The 17,661-nt window shown below is 39.9% G+C and overlaps 1 protein-coding gene across 5 annotated transcripts in view; it reads left to right on the top strand.

The window, feature by feature from the left end:
- The window catches only part of RXFP2 (relaxin family peptide receptor 2), a 59,703-nt gene that overhangs the window by 17,889 nt on the left and 24,153 nt on the right, over window positions 1–17,661 (top strand). For 4 of the 5 annotated variants that reach the window (XR_015253813.1, XM_086714116.1, XM_025924061.2 and 1 more), the window contains exons 2-8: window positions 631–777; window positions 3,247–3,324; window positions 6,154–6,259; window positions 7,095–7,166; window positions 14,731–14,802; window positions 15,383–15,454; window positions 17,022–17,093. Coding sequence is in view for 4 of the 5 variants with exons in the window: in XM_086714116.1 (XP_086570242.1) it covers window positions 631–777; window positions 3,247–3,324; window positions 6,154–6,259; window positions 7,095–7,166; window positions 14,731–14,802; window positions 15,383–15,454; window positions 17,022–17,093 (619 nt within the window). In the remaining variant the exon portion in view is untranslated. The remainder of the gene's footprint in view (window positions 1–630; window positions 778–3,246; window positions 3,325–6,153; window positions 6,260–7,094; window positions 7,167–14,730; window positions 14,803–15,382; window positions 15,455–17,021; window positions 17,094–17,661) is intronic. The other variant, XM_086714107.1, reaches the window with a different exon arrangement.

The raw sequence follows: 17,661 nt of genomic DNA, 5'->3' as shown, positions 1-17,661 counted from the left end.
TCAGAAAGGATTCATAAGTAAATAAATCCACCTGTTTAATTCTGTTAGCTCATGGCTTTACCTTTCTGTTTCCAAGAGTGGACAACTCTTTGCTTCCATACAAAAGTAGGATGATTGCTTTGGTTTTGCTTACTATTGCCTTCCTGAAATTAGTTCAAAAATGAACCTTGATTCTTGGTATAGCTGATGTTCGATATGACAATGATTGTTTAGAATGTTATAATTAAGAATATTATTCAAAGATATTGCACACTATGGGTAGAATTAGACAAACTTCAATTCAAAGGGTCCTTTTGAAAACTAAAGGGAGGGGCGCCTGGGTGGCACAGTCGGTTGAGCGTCCGACTTCAGCCAGGTCACGATCTCGCGGTCCGGGAGTTCGAGCCCCGCGTCAGGCTCTGGGCTGATGGCTCAGAGCCTGGAGCCTGTTTCCGATTCTGTGTCTCCCTCTCTCTCTGCCCCTCCCCCGTTCATGCTCTGTCTCTCTCTGTCCCAAAAATAAATAAATGTTGAAAAAAAAATTAAAAAAAAAAAATAAAAGAAAACTAAAGGGAATGCCATGAAAAGAATTTTGGCCATATTAACACTTTCATTCTATTACCTGAGACTACTTTCCCCTCTTTCACATAGATTTTGCACTGACCAAGGGCAGTACAATCACTTCTCTGTGCCCAAAAGGATACTTTCCCTGTGGAAATCTTACCAAGTGCTTACCCCGTGCTTTTCACTGTGATGGTGTGGACGACTGCGGGAACCAGGCTGACGAGGAGAGCTGTGGTGAGTCCTCCGCTCAGCTCCAGACATCCACCTCCCCTTGTGAATGCCCCCAAACTGTGCGTGGACCAAATAATAACTGTCACGAAAGGGAAGAGATGATTTGATATTCTATAGGAAATCCTACTGTAACACAAATCATTGCCCCCCGATTTGTTTGCGACGATGACCAGAATTTTTCACAGGTAGAGGCTGCTTAAATCAGAAATACAAATGTGATAAAAACTGAAATCATGTTCTGAAAGCTACTTGATGCTCATATTCTAATTTTAAATGTCTTCCTATAGACTACCTCTTCGTTTGGCTTGGTAATTTGGTGCAGTTACACGAATACCCATAAAGTGTGAATGGTTCCTGCCTAGAGAATTGATTCACTGGGTTAAACCTACAGTGAGTACCCACTATGTGCCAGGTGCTGTCTCACTCACCCAGACACAGCAGGCTCAAGAGAGACAAGGTCTTGCCCTCATGGAGTTCACGTGGACCTTGTGAACAAGGAGGACAATAACCCTGTACGGAACGAAGTTAAATATTAAATGTATTCAAATATTAATATTTATTTAAACGTTAAATATTTTAGAGCATGATAAGTGCCATAAAATATTGAAAAAAAAAAAAGATGATGGGCTAGAAAGTGACCTGAAGTGAAGCCTAGTTTCAAAGGGCAACCAGAGAAAACCTCCCTGAGATTATAATGTTTGAACTAAAAACTAAACCATGAAAAATTGTGGACGAACCGAGTTGCAGGCAAAGGAAACAGCAACTGGAAAAGATCCTGAGGCTCAACGAAGTAAGACAGTGTGTTTGTGAGGCCAAAAGGCCAGTGTGGTTTGAGCAGAGTGAACAAAGATACAGAGGGTGAGGAGGTAAGCAGATACCAGATCACCAAAAGTCTTACAGGCCGTTTGAGGTCTGTATGCAGGGACCGTGTGTATTGTCTAATATAACCTGTTTGTTTTTACTTGAATAAACGGATGCCAAATTGACATGTCTAGTTAGTGAGAGAGTAGACAACTAGAACCCAGAGCTCTTGAATCTGAAAGAACCTTGTGTGTTTCCTATCGCACAGAACAGCCATTCTTTGATAGCACCTAACTAGCAATCCAAGGGAGACCACAAAGTCCAGGAATGCCAGGCATCTGTCTCTAGAATCTGCTTTCCTGCCCTTGAGGATTCACGTATGCTCCCCTCCCACAGAACCTTACGCCCTCACCTCGGGTGGATCATTCATACTTACCATTTAGGATGAGTTCAGGGACCCTTCTCACCTCAGAAGCTTGGCTTCCCTGGCCTCACTCCCCACCCTGAAGCTCTGCCAGCAGTCTAGGGTAAGCACCTTTTCTCCCTGTTGCCATAGCATCCTGGCTGTACCCATATGGTTGTACTAAGGGCTGCCTTGTCTTTTCACTGTTCTTCTCATTATGGACATGAACTTCTTGAGAAGAGTTCTTATTTGTGTCTTATTTCTTTTGTTGTCATCAGAGCCTATAATAGTAGTGTACATAGTAGGTGCCCAATCACTTCTCAGTGATGGGGGCAGCTGTCTGGATGCCAATGGGCAAGTCAATCAGATCCTCAGTGTTCCCTCTTCACTGCTTGGGAATCAGAGACCTGGCATATTTATCTACCTCATGAGGATGTTCTGAACACAAGTTAAATAATTCATGTAAAGGCATCAAATAGAATCATTTAAAAAACCATTGTGGGTATTAATAAGAAATAGGAATCAGTTATAGGTTGTAGGCATCAGAAGGGAACTGTGGGCAACTATTTAAATCTACTTTTCTATTTGTATGAGCTTCAGTGTACTACGTTATAATACGTATCTTACCATTTTAATGGCATGTGCTAAAGTGATGATACTTCAAAGTCAGGTTTCCTTTTTAAAAAGAAGATAATTTTCTTGCAGAAAAGGAGAAGGAAACTTGGCACATAAGCAGAAACTTGGCAATTTCTGACAAATTGAGAAAATATTTTTCCACTCAATAGGACTAGGTATCCTTGATGAAAAGGAACTTTGTTTTTGCTTCATTAAAAAGGTCAGGTGACACCTATTTTATTATTAGTCATTACATCTATCAAGCATGTATCTACATATACATATGCAGCAGTATGCGTATGCCAAAACAATTCAGATTGTGTTTTCTTCCGAGGACCTTAAAATTAAGATCAAACATTTCAACTGTCAGCACTAGAAACAAGTAGTATTTTTCAAGATGGATATAGGTAGGTAAAATAATCCTCTATTTCCATTATATATTTTATGAAACATACATTTGAAATATTTGTAATTTTCCAAAAGGGAAAGGCTCCAGATGTTTGCCTAGCTTTTTGTCCCTTACCATTGATGTTACCATTCAACTACTGAAACAAATTTTTAATTGATTTCATTATCAAATTTTTATACTTTTGTTTTGTAATTTGATATTTGATTTATAGAATAACTGACACATATTCATCACCATTTCACAGGAGACACTAGTGGATGGGCGACCATATTTGGCACAGTCCATGGAAATGCTAATTATGTGGCATTAACACAGGAGTGCTGTAAGTGGTATTGATTCAAAGACTCAGTCTCAGCTTTGCGAGCAACATGATTTGTGGTGCATGGATTTATATGGGTAGTGTGGTCAATTCCCTTTAGAATTTCAGTTTCGGGTCAATGTCTTTCAGTGGTCAACTGCTCCGTGGTCTGCCATGGGATTGAAGACATGGAAGAAAACATATTCCATTCATGCTCATTTTGTGTAGTAGCCTACGATTGTGAGAATATATAGATATTAAATAATTATGATAAATAATAAAGGTATTTTTCCCTTTAACTACTTTCTTCAGTAGAGATATTGAACACCAACTACTTCTCAGCCCCTATGTTAAGGACTGAGAGTACAAGGATAAGATGTGGCCCCAAGTCACAAATACTTCACATTGTAGCAGGAAAGGCAAAACCTCATGGAGACAGAGATGATACAATATAGTGAGGTATATTGTATATACAATATACAATATATACAATAAACTAGAAGGATGATGTTTGCACAAAGGAATGTGGAAGCCCACTGGAAGAAATGGTGGTTGTGCCAAGGGTGGAAAAAGATCCACAGAGACAACGACACTGACATGGACCTAGAAGGATGACACCAGCCCATAGAGGATTCTGGGTGCACGCTTTGGACTTTGGCCTCTACCCTGTAGATAGAATTGTGTCCTTATATACACCTATATTACATACATGTGTATAATGTATACCTAGACATAATTATGCAGGTACATATACAATTATATACATATATTAGTATGTATATACAAATAGTAATATACATATATGTTAAACACTATATTAACCTTATATTATGCACTTTATAATATCAGTTTATAATTACCACTTATTATATACTTTACTGTGCACAGGTACATCACATATAAAAAAATTAGAACTTAAAAAGATTAAAAATAAACACAACTGTAAGTTCTCGTATTTTCTTCCTGAGCGATAATGGGTCATCTTGTACACATTCCATTGTGGAGATCACTGCTGTACATAGTCGGCAACTACTGACACTGTGGGCTTATTTTCTTTTAATGAGGAGGAAGAAGCACATGAAAAGAAGGGTCTGTAAGAATGATTCTTCCATCAGAATCATAGAGAATGGATCAGAACAGTGGTTCTCAACCCCGGACAACTTTTGTCCCCAGAGAACACTTGTCAATGTCAAAAGACATTTGGGTTGTCACAACTGGGGGATGGCTCCCGGCATCTAGTATGCAGAGGACAAGGATGCTGTTTAGCATCCTACAATGCACAGGACAGCCCCCCCCCCCAAAACAGAGAATGAGCCAACCCAAGTGTCAACCTTCCCAAGGTTGAGAACAAAGGACAGTGAGATACTGATCATTATGTTTCCTGCAATACTCCAGAGTAATACTAAGAATCTGATCCCAGAAAATGCCAGTGGAAATAATGAGAGAGACAGAGATGCAGAAGCATTTCTGAAGAAGAATCCAGAGCCTGTGGGTATGACTGATGTGCAGGTGAGGGAGCTATGCTCACGTCGCTGGTTTAGGCAGTAGGCCCAGCTTGGACTACATGGAATTCTTTTATTGGTAAATATGAGTTTCCATCCCCAGGCTTTCAATCTAATAATGGAAACACCATTTTTGCTGTCAATAAACGTTGAAGTGAACATTCCGAGCTTTAAGGAGTTGAGCTAATTAGCATAAACCTATAACATAGAATATTTTCAAAAACTCTATAAAAAAGTTTATAAACAACATAGAATATTTTCAAAAATTTTATATACTAGATACTTCCAAAACTTTATGCATCTTTTGAATTAAGCAGGTACTCAATAAAAGTTTGCTGAATTTACTAAAATTCCATAAAATTGATTTTAGAAAGTTTGGTTAAAGGAATTTAAAAGAAACAGAGCAATTAGAAAGGATGTGTAAAGATCTAACTAAATAATAATACAAAAATTGGAAAAGAATCCTCATTTTCTTAGCTCCATCAAAACAAATACCCACAGGATCAGAGGCAAAATCAAGTGCTCCATAAATATCACACCCCTTACTCTCATACACACACACACACACACACACACACACACACAAACACACACACACACAGAGTGATTGTCTCATGGGACAAGTTGGCCTGTTTTCTCCATAGATTTATCACCCCTTTATATGCCATTATCTTAATAATTATGTAAGTTTCTTCACAGTAAATCCTGAATTTTTTTTCTTCTGAATGTTTCAGATAGATGGATCTTTGGTTTTCTCAGCTTTATAGCTTCTCTACTATTTTTATCTTCCACTATAACTTTATAGTAACGAAAAACAAAGAACCAAAATAAGACGGTATCCAACTTGGCTTATTTCAATAAGGCACAGTGGAGGCTACTGCATCTGTCTCTTCTCACAGCCCTAGGAAAAGTTTGAAGGGGGAAAAAATTGAATTGAATTTTAACCAACAAGGACTTACTGAGCAACCTCTTTGTGCCATTCAATTAAATTAAATCGACTCAATTATACCCATTGCAGATTTACTCTGTTGTATTAATGTTTTTCGTTGAGGAGAACTTAATCCTGCTTCACTATACACTTTTGTGCTACTTAAATCTTTCTGTGGTTTCTTTCTAATCACTTATTAAGTGCCTCTGAAATGACCACTGGAAGCTAGAACCGAAATGAAATGCCATGTTAGTCTATGATGGACTAGGAGACAATTCTTTGCTTTTAGTATGGACCCAAATTAGGCTACTAAAGATGTAAATGTTATACATTCAATGAAGAGAGAACCCTGTCAGTTATTAGAGATGAGGTCATAATTAAAGTATTTTTTTCCCAGTGAAATACTACTCTTTTGCCCCCTAGCTCTAAACCAGTATCCACAACCCTGTGACTGCAAAGGAACTGAATTGGAATGTGTAAATATGGGCTTAAAGTCTGTGCCAGTGATTTCCAGCAATGCGACATTACTGTGAGTAGAATTCGTGTCTTGATATTTCCCCGGAAACCGTATGAAAACCATGTAGTCTAATCTAACCTCCCCTTGTTGTGTTTTGTGTTACTTCTATATTAGCAAAATCATAGAAGTTTCCCTTAAAACTACCAGAAATCAGAGAATGCCACATGTTTCTTCTCCAGGGAAGGCAAGTTTTTAAATGCTGTGTGTTAGATTAGCCTGGTTATCGTGGAGCTCACAAATGTCTCTGGTCTGCAGTGCTGATTTTCAGTTACTTTCTGATTCATTGTTCTTACTAAAATGCGAGTACCGTACAACTAAAAATGAAAATAAAAAAGGAGAGCACTAGCTTATTCTACCTCACTGTAAATGGTGGCAATTGTCCAAGACTGCAAAGATATAACAAAGACATAAAAAATCCATGAAGCTGGCTATGTCGTCACTGTAAGTTTGCCTGTACTTCGTAAAAATGTTTTGAGAGCCTCCAGAATTTGCAGTCATATTATGATTTGAGCATGTGTGAGCTGGTTAGGAACTTTTGGTTTTCTTTTGTTTGTTTGTTGTATTTTATTAAATCACCCGGAGAGTAAAGATGTTAAATCTTCATAGACATTCTAATCTATGATACTAAACGGCCAAACTTGTCAGATACTTGCAAACTGCTTTCATTTTGCCTTATGCACTTCTCATTCTCACACGAGAAAGTTTTCAGTTACTAGGGTCACTTTCAAACGTGCGGGAAGTAGCAAGAAGTATCCGTAAATATCCTGTTTTCAGTCATGCACTTTCTAGGGAAAAGTTTTCTTGGTCGTGAAACCCATAATGAAGTCTGCTTTACCTGTTATTTTAGGTCTCTTAAGGAAAACAAAATCCACAGTCTTCCAGATAAAGTTTTCATCAAATACACAGCACTTAAACAGATGTAAGTAGCTATTAATGGTGTTTTTATGAAGAAATCCTTGTGATGTTTTAAGAGGCCTTTTATCGCTAAGTAAAATGGAACATAAACTTAATCTTTATCATTAAATTTATTTTCCAAATGTAATTAAGATTAGGAAATAAAGCTTTGAAAACTAGTATATTATCTTTCCATTTCATAATTGAAAGTAGCTGAATTAATTTTATTTAAATTATTTTTAGAGGATTAAATTGAAGTTGAGATCAGGCGTCTCAATAAGAAAACACATAGCTCCATTCCATGCTGTTTTCCAAGATCATTTGGAAAATGACACGGTAGATTCAGAGGCACTAGATATACTTCTTAACTTTAAAGGGGAATGTTAGTATAGATAAGAAAGATCAGATCTTTTTTTAAAATTTTTTTCAATGTTTTTATTTACTTTTGAAGGAGAGAGAGACAGAGCATGAGCGGGGGAGGGGCAGAGAGAGAGGGAGACACAGAATCGGAAACAGGCTCCAGGCTCTAAGCCATCAGCACAGAGCCTGATGTGGGGCTCGAACCCACGAACTGTGAGATCATGACCTGAGCCAAAGTCGGACGCTCAACCGACCGAGCCACCCAGGCGCCCCAAGAAAGATCAAATCATTTAAAACACATAATGGTAGGATACAGACTGTCTCCCGGGATAATAGAAACAAAAGCTGCAATCTTAGTGAAATCAGTGATATTAGCATATCTGAGGAAAGAAAATGTTAATAAATAGGGCACAGTCCGCAGTGAAGAAATGGTAGTCAGAGAGAAACCAAGTATCAAGATGCTTCCAGCACCTTCCAAGAAAGAAAACCAGGATCTGGGTGATGTAATCCCTAGACGAGTCTCATTACTTGCATGAACTATCTATCTTTTGATAGAAATTCCCTTTACTTTGATTCCCTGCTCACCAAACAACCTTATGATGACTGCATTAACTTCCCAAATTACTCATATCAAAGTATTTGGACAGTTACCTCGGATAGGGTATTAGAATGTTCCTTTTGGTGGAATTGGATACCTCCCATTTAAATAAAGACATTGAGAATATTCAGCCTCTTGTCAGTTGTTACTCTATGGCAGCCTCTCCAAGCCCAGTCATTCTGGGATAACGAAGAGATCAAGTTTCTACAATTGCCAGGATGGTCATTAGACCAGATTTAAAAATTAACAAGGTAATGTTGTAAGGCTCCTTAGCAGCACAATTATACCGTTTTATCCTTCACAGTCAGCATAGAAAGTTTCTAGAAATGCGAAGTATGTTAATTAGATTTCTAGATAATCTAGATAATCTAGATAATCTAGATTATCTAGATTTCTAGATAAAAAAAATATCTAGAAATGTAAAATATGTTAAAAAGAATAAAAATAATCTGATCCTCTGCTGATACCGGACAAACAGATTTGGCATAAAATGCCATCAAAATTCAATGCTGTGCATGAACTTAGGTACAGATTTTCTCGCACAAGAAAAGAAGTCACTGAAGGAAGTCCATTAGTGAGGTAGGATCTTATGTGAACAGAGATAATCATGCCTGGGTTTGATCACAGCCTCCGTCAATGCCATCCGCAGTCACGACCTTCTGCTCCATTGTGGGGCGTGTTGTCATGTTCACATTGCCACAGTGGAGTAGCTATGCACGGACTCTGGGTTTCCAGATGAATCTAGAGAGGAAACCCTAACTACACTGCTGTTATTCTTACTGGAAATTCTTGGAATCACCACATGTTCATCCTGTGAGTCAATACGGTTCTTGCACTGCCTGAATAATGCTCAAGGGAGGGGGGGGAAATGGCACTAACAGAAAGGAAGGAAAAAGATTCATGTTGTAGAGTACCTGTTTCAGTTCTGTTATCTAGAGTCATAGAAGTTTTATGAATTTCTAATTAAGTGCTCTTATTGTTCTAATTAACTAAAGTCTGCAATGGTTAAATGATTTAACTAAGATCTACGACTAGTAAGCAGAAGAGCCAGAGTGAAAGCCCATATATTCTGATGCTCAGTGCAGTGTTTATTTTGCAATAGCCAGGAACCAGAGATGGATGCTGTTCTAGCATCAGACTGAATGTTCTACCAACACATACTGTCCTGCCCCACACAGAACTCCCTTTTCTACATGTGCCCTCTAATTTGGGACAAACTGACTTCTGGGAAGGCAGACAGATCACCAGAGGATCAAGCAAAGGAGGGGTACACTTCAACTTCTACCAAGTCCTTTTGTGGACCACTGATTTATGTCAATACTTATCTCTGATAGTATCGGCTAGCCCACGTAGGGGAAGGATATGGAATCACTAATTTTGATAATCCAGGCCCCAATTTCTCCTAGTGAAATAAAATAGGGATTGACCTTAATTGCCCAGGTCAGCTGGAAAGTTCTCCAAGTAAATGTTTACTTCTACTTTGAGAAAACTTATGCCACATCATCACCCAGCTGAAGCTCTCCTGATGCAAGGTGCCATTTGATGCTATTTGAATCAACGAGGCAAGCTGATTCTCCCAGAGGCTCAGAGAAAAAAGATTAGGGGACCCTCATCAGGAAACACTCACTAAGTGTTTATCCTAGGCAGAATACAGCACAGGTCCTTATATTTATATATCACCTTTTAAAGTTCACAAAGAATCCCAACATTTGGAATTCTCACTCGGACTTTGAGCCCCATAATCTGCGAAGTGGGGGTGAGCATTACAAGGTCCTTTCAGGAATGAGGATACCTATTCTAGAGAAGAGGGATTGTTTGTTCAAAGGCAGTCAGCTGACAAGTAGTAGATCTTGGCCTCAAAGCCAAACCTCTGACTGTGATCTTTTGGAAGCTTGACTGCTTGGTCCGGTCTCAGAATATTGTTCCTGTTGATGAAAACATCCATTAACCAAGCTTTGATTTGAACATAACACAAGGTCTTTACAACCATTACTTAAGTATCACAAAGCAGCTCATGAGCTCAGCCATCCGTCCTCAGACCTCCGACCCCCACCCCCTTTTCTCCACTCCTCAGTCGCTCCTGCCACTCCTTCTCCAACCCCCAGCCTCAGCCATGCTCTTCTCTCTCCTGTCCTTCCACTCTTACCTTCTCCTTCCCTATTCTGCATTACAACATCCCAAATAGCCGATGTGGCAAAACCAAAACCATCCCCAGGAAAAGGTGTCTGGGGAAGAAAGAAATGAACAACTCCCAGGATCCTTGGAAACATCCCACAGGAGGGTAAAAGCTGACAAAACCACATATTCATTCATTCTTTCAACAAACATTTGTCGATACCTGCCGGGCTCCAAGTACTGAGGATACAGCAGTGAACAACACATGTCAAAAGCCCTCTCTTCATGGAGTTAAAGGTACAGTGGAGGAGGATAGGCAATAAAATAGAAAATACATAGTTTGTTAGATACTGATGAGAGCCATGGAGTAAAAGAAGCCAGGAAGGTCATGAGGGTGCGCTGAGCAGAAGAAACTTCAAAGAATACACCAATAAATTTTGTCCCGTCATGTAAATCTACTACTGCCAAGGGTGTCTTTAAAGCTCCCCATCTTTCTTAGACTTACGCCATTAAACTGTTCAAAACACACCCAATCAGTCCTCTACTTAACTGTAATAGTTAGAGCTGGCTCTTATCACCCTGCATATTCCATGAGTCTCTTCCAGCAGACTTCTCCCCCAAAGGATGTGGTTTCAAATCTGATCATCATCCTGGTCACATTAATCTGTATATGTTCACCTACACTTGCCTTCCACGTAGTATCTAGAATAAATGTAATATTGTCACTGTGACATGGGCGGGGACGGACAGACGAAAGCTAGCAAGACTTCTTTTCTAAACTCTATATGCTCCAAGCTTACATTTGATATCTTGGTGGCTATTTCATACCCGTAACTCTTAGCGGTCATGCTTCTAAAATTCCCCATCCCGTGCCATAGGTGTTTCTGCAAAGTGATGGCGTCTCCATCCTGCATCTGTGCACTTGGCATTTGAGAGCTAGTTGTAGGTCCATAAATGTAACCCTGTTCGGTTTCAACCTGTTAGGTTCAGCTTTTCTTATCAGACTGTAATGAACTTTTTGGAAAATTCAACATATTCACTATGACTATGCTGAATATTCATATAAATATGAATATGAATGCTGAGAGGTCCGCATTCTGTCACCTGAAAATTGGATGAACCATCTTTACCCAAATCGTGGAGTAAAATATTGAAGAGGACAGTGCCAAATACTCTTTCCAGAGCCCTTCATCACTGTCCTTCAAGCAATGTGTATTATTCTTTATTTTGGCCACAAACGCATCATAAAGCCACTTGATCAATGCATGCTAGACATAGAAGCAGTGTCAGCCACTGTTGGTGTTGGACTGATCAGTTTTTCAAAAAAGAAAATAAAGTTAGTCTGATATGACTTGTTTCTCATGAAGTGCCCTGTTCATTTTCTTCTTGAGGTATTCACAGGCGGTTTCCTAAATAGCTTGTTTTGTGATTTTGCCCAGAACCCACGTCAAGCACATCTTACTATACAAATTGGAATATATCCTAAGAGATCATTGACTCTAACGTTGAGTGAGTCTGTGGTCTAGAATGTTCTAAATAGTCAGTGGGTTGAGGTCATTTAGGCAACCAGAAGAATAAGTTCATAAATCAAAATGAAATTTTAATTGCCAAATGAATAAATGTTGTTGAACTTACCTGAATGTTTTTACTATTGGTCAGATTATTCATTTTAATAATCTTTTAAAAATATCAAGCCTTTCTAATGTTGGGGGGGGGGGAGGAAAGAGATTTAAGATGACCTTCCAAAGAAATAAAATAGACTTTAACAGTGACTATATTACTCTATCACCACTACCATGGAAACCAGCAGCAGCCTTCCTCCTCATTGTGACATAAACCTTACATAAATTAGGAATTTCTTCTTAAACATGGTTCTAGTTCAAAACAATCATTGGCAACAAAATATAATTCAAGGAGTCTGCCTGGCTCATGAATACAAAATGTTGCATTAAAAAATAGCCTATAAACATGCATGTCATTAAAGCATTTATTTGCTTTAGTTTCAGGTACATAAATTCCTGGCGTTTCTGCTTGAAAAGTCCTGACAGCTGAAACAGCAGGAATTCATGAACCAGTAAGTTATTCTTAGAAAAGCCATTCAGTGGAAAGTATATTAAATGGGCTCACATCTCGGCTCTGAATAAAAAGAGGACACCACTTGCCAAACTGTTAAGGTTCCCAATTTCCCCTTGTAGTCACCAAGCTACTATTCTACAAAGAAGCAAGGGGACGCTACAGGACCAAGTTAAAATTCAGTAGCCTAAGTCTGAGACAGGGGACTTGGAGCTCCAGTTCTCTGGGAGGTGCCAGCAAGCTGAAGCCCAGCAGGTGACTAGAGGCTCTTCCTTATTTAAAGTGTTGGGGTCTTGGGGCACCCGCGTGGCTCTGTCGGTTGAGCGTCAGACTTCAGCTCAGGTCGTGATCTCGCGGTCCGTGAGTTCGAGCCCCGCGTTGGGCTCTGTGCTGATGGCTCAGAGCCTGGAGTCTGTTTCAGATTCTGTGTCTCCCTCTCTCTGCCCCTCCCCCATTCACACTCTGTCTCTCTCTGTCTCAAAAATAAATAAACGTTAAAAAAATAAGTAAATAAAGTGTTGGGGTCTCAATTCATGTCAGGGAAGGCAGATAGGCTGCACACGTCCAGTGAGTCATGCAGGTGGAAAGCACGGAGCCAAATGCACAATTTATGACCGCGCCCATCTCTTCAAGATTGACAACATGTAGGTAAAATGTGCATGGCAATTTTGAATTCATTATATTTTTTAAAGTTTATGTATTTATTTTGGGAGAGAGAGAGAGAGAGAGAGAGAGAAAGCACGTGCGCAGGCGCACACAAGTGGGGGAGAGGCAGAAAGCGAGGGAGAGAGAATCCCAAGCGGCCCCGCCCTGTCAGCCCAGAGCCCCACACAAGGCTCCATCTCCCGGATGGTGAGATCATGACCTGAGCTGAAGTCAAGAGTCAGACACTCAACCTCCTGAGCCACCCAGGTGCCCCTTGCATTCATTATCTGGAATAAAATATAAATAACACTGGTTAGGTAGTAAATTTTATGTTTAAGAGGAACTTCAACATATGTATATTATAGCATTGTATTATTTTTCTATTTTCACTTACTATTGTAACTCATTACGTTCATTTTCATTACATCACTCCAAGGGCTTTGAAATGCCAAAACAGATATTGATCCGTACGGATTCATTCTATTCATAGCAGAACTTTAAAACCAAATGACCCATCTGTCATGGGAAGCGTCTCCTCATAGACGTGGGGCGGGGCGGGGGGAGAGAAGGGGTGGAATGACACGAGGTCTCAATGGGTTTCAAGTTTACTTGGTGAGATTGAAATTGACGCTCTGTGTATCTTATGGATGTAATGCGTGTGCTGTAGTACCAACCTCTGCCACTTGGTGGAACACAGAGAAAATGACAATATCCGTTCAACACTTGGGTTTCAACTTGGGATGGATGGGTTTGCTGATAACTGGGAGCTGATATCGGCTTTACCTCGCTACCTTGAGGGCTGAGGGCTTCAATATCTTGGCACTCCTATAATGGCTTCATAATTCAAAGGCTGGGAAGCTGTGCTAGAGAATAGTTAGAGTATAACAAAATTCAAAGTACAGCCAGCTGCCAAAGGAGCACGTGTTCTACTAATGGTTTTGCAGTGAAGTCTCCTAACAATTAAGGAAGTGTTGTGTGAGATTTTAGGAACTGAACCAGATCAAAATAAGAGCTAGGGAAGCCATTCAAAACACTATGTAGTCATTAGTCCCTATTATTAGTGTGGATATTTCCTGCTCCTAAATACCTTGAGAAAATACGGATTCAAGGCTAAACTCCCATTGTATCATAAGCACAGGGAATGAAAATTATTTTACTTAGATACTCCCAACAGTGCTATTATTGAATCAATGCTATATTGGTAAATTGCTTCAGGGGGTAAGTAAATCATGACCCTGTGAGCTGAAGTTGAGATACTAACCTCAGTTCCACTATGGATGCAGCTGTGACCTTGAGTACCTCACTAACTCCCTTTGTGCTTCCCGCTCAGCATCTCGCAATAGAAACAAATGAGACTTGCCCTCTCCTTTTTTCACGGGGATAGAATGAAGAGAAATGGGGAATTAAAGGTGGAACTCTGTGCTGAAAGAATAAAAAGCTCAGCAGTGAGACACGGGCCCGGGCCCATCTCACATGGGGAGCATCATCTGCAAGTCAGAATAAGAAAACCACAACACAAGCCCACGTCCCTCCTCAAACTCGTCACCCGGGAGCTCAGCGGGGCAGACCAGAGACGCCCAAATCTCACTGCATGGTTGCCAGTGGGAGACAAGCGTTGGTTAGCTTCACAGCCATCTCGTGGGCGACACCACCACCACCCGACATAAGAGTAGGACTTGGGACTTCATAAACCAGTTTCGCCAATTGTCTTTAGATGAATCAAGTGGAGACCATGTGCCACAACTCGATAAAGTACCTACACCCTAATCACATGGCTCTTCTGTCTCATTCCCACCAGATTTCTTCAGCATAATTGTATTACGCACATATCACGGAGAGCATTTTTTGGATTACATAATCTGCAAATATTGTGAGTAACTTCTTTACAACTATGAGTACAATTTTAAGTAAAGATTAAAAGAGTAGAAATGGCACTTTTTAAAGGCTTGACTTGGCTATAGCAAAATGGGAGAAATAGGTTACCAGAAAGTACTTAGATGAGTTATTAACCTAACGGAATTATTAAAAGATTCCTAGTTTTACCAGAAGACAGAAACAAAGGCTCTCCTTAACCTTGTCTTCTGAAGTTTGGGTCATTTCCACAATATTTTAGCATTTTTTTTCTAACCGTTGCTAACTTACCTATCTGTTTTCTTAAAATGCTAGTCTACTAAGGATGTGACCAAAAGTGACAGAAGCAAAAATCACCTACTCTTATACTCTTAACAGAATATAATATCCCAACACGTTATTTGTGGCCAGTTTGCTGGTCCTGTCCCCAGTGTCATACACACCAGGCTCGTGGTTATCTGTATCTTCTTATCCAGCTGAATGCTTTCAGAAACAGATGTCCCTACTCCATAATCATCATCAGCGGCTCACATTCTGATTATATGTGACTAAAATGAAGTATTGAGTTTGCCTAATTGACTCGCTCATGCTATTTATAGGTATCTCAGCCACAACTGTATTACAACTCTCAGACCCGGAGTATTCAAAGACTTACATCAGCTAACTTGGCTGTAAGTATCCTAGCTTTTCCTTCAGAAGATCGGATAGATCAGATAGACTATATATGCTTATAGTCTCCATCTATTTATGTATCTTGTTTATTACACTCATTTTTCTGATTGTCACATCATCTGGAGCACATTACCCAAGCAATTCAGATAATAGCATGCCAAATGGTAGTTGTGTGCAAAGGAACCTGTGCCGTGCTTTTTCCAGGTGGCTTTCTGAGCCATGTGTCCATCCAGTGTTGATCTATTCCAGCATTTCTCAACCTCAGCTCTATTGGCATTTCATCTAGAGAATTCTTTGATGAAGGGGGTGTTCTCTCATATTTGGGGATGTTTAGCATTATCTGCGGTCTCTATCTCACTAGATGCCAGTGGTACTGGTTCCCAGAGGTGTGACAACCAAAGATGTCTCCAGACATTCATTTCAACGGACCTCTGTTGAAACCCACTGACCTAGAAAGTAAGCAAGTTAGGGACCTTTTAGAGTTCCAGAGCATTCATAGAAAAGTCTGAAGATATGGTAGCTTGTGGTGTTTCATCACTTTCCTGGCTGAGCCACCAGCTCCCTTCTGAGGAGTCTCACATCAGATATTTGTATTTTCACCAGGAAAATGGACATTGGCCTGTTAGAAGGCTCTATGTTTCAGTCTGACATTTCTGTAGGTCAGATTGGTCTGGTGGAAAAAGCCAGAACTTCAACTTTATCCAGATCCTGCGTATGCTGTGGGCCTCTGTTAATGTTCCAGGCAACTTTCTTAATCTTCCTGGGCTGCTTTATTTCTCATCTGTAAACTAGAAGCACAGCTCCTTTTTAAGAGTGATGGCGTGAGTATTAAATCACAAGGCAGATATAAACTGCCACATGCAGAGCACTTGGCATATCGCAGGTGTCTAATGTCACTTCCTTCTCCAAATCCTACTCTCAGGAACCGCTGAGAGTAAGAGGAAATGGTACCTGGCTTCAAAGGCAACAGGAGAAAAGAAGGCATATTTCCCCCTTAGTCTATTTCTTTCTAGGAAAATACCGTATATGGTTAGAAATGGTTATTTGAATATATGAGTATTTTCACGCTCTCATCCTCAAAGCTCCTAATGAGCTGGTTGGTACAGACCTTATAAATGCATCATTTAAACACCACGAGACCAAAGAACCATTTGTGATTTCCTATGAATTTTTTTTCATCCACTCTTCATTCAGTCAATCAGTAGGTCAAAGCATTTGTGGAGCCTGTATTCAGCCAATTAATAATTCAGCTTATGCTGGATTCAAGTATCCAGAGGTGAGGGGTCTGTCTCTGGTCTTTAAGTCCAATGGGAGGCAGATGCAGTCAGAGAAAACAATCAGGACGAACCCCTCATAAGGGCTGGGACAGGGGGTGGTGGAAATTTGGAGGAAAGAGCTAGGAAGGACTCTTAGGGAAGAGGACGGGGAGCCAAGTGTGGACGGGCAGGAAAGAGGAGAGCAGGTGTTGGGAGGCAGGATTGTCACGGGCTTTATATTGTTTCCTGGTTTCATTTCACAGATGTCTCTAATGGTGGAAATATTTTTGATATTTTTTTTTTTTTTCAGAATTCTAGATGACAATCCAATAACCAGAATTTCCCAGCGGTTGTTTACTGGACTAAAGTCCTTGTTTTTCCTGTAAGTGTTCATCTACCCTTCAATACATCTGTCTATAAATTGCAGTGACATCTAACACTAGCTTGCAAAATGAGCTTTAAAAACCTCAAGCCCATTAACATTTTTATTAGTCAAAACCTTTCCTGTACCTCCAGCCACAGTTACTGTTGTGACTTCCTAGCCTTGGCTCGTGGTATATTTTAAACCTACTGGTTGATTAATTTTTGATCTCCTTTACTTTCCTTTAATCTTAAGGCACGTTTTACTTGCAGTGGTTGACCAAAGATAGTATTCATTTTTATCTCCTAACTACATTTAAATCTATCAGAATCTCCTGGGAGTTCAGCTCCGACTACATTTTTGACAGAGGGAAATGTGCCTTTGCCCAGCAAGAGTCTCTAAACATTCCAAAACCTTTGTCCCACTGACAGAGCTGTTCTCATAATTACATTCTCACTGTTTATTAATACACTGAAATGATTTATCAGCAGGGGATTATTATGTTCCTTTATAGTTCATCGCATGGCATCATTATTTTTCCATTTGTCAAAAGGGACCACAATATCATAAATTAATCGTGCAACTTAAC

Source organism: Puma concolor, chromosome A1 (assembly GCF_028749965.1).
Source record: "Puma concolor isolate L17-30 chromosome A1, mPumCon1.1.hap2, whole genome shotgun sequence".
Taxonomy (NCBI): domain Eukaryota; kingdom Metazoa; phylum Chordata; class Mammalia; order Carnivora; family Felidae; genus Puma; species Puma concolor.
This window is presented reverse-complemented; position numbering and strand designations above follow the sequence as displayed.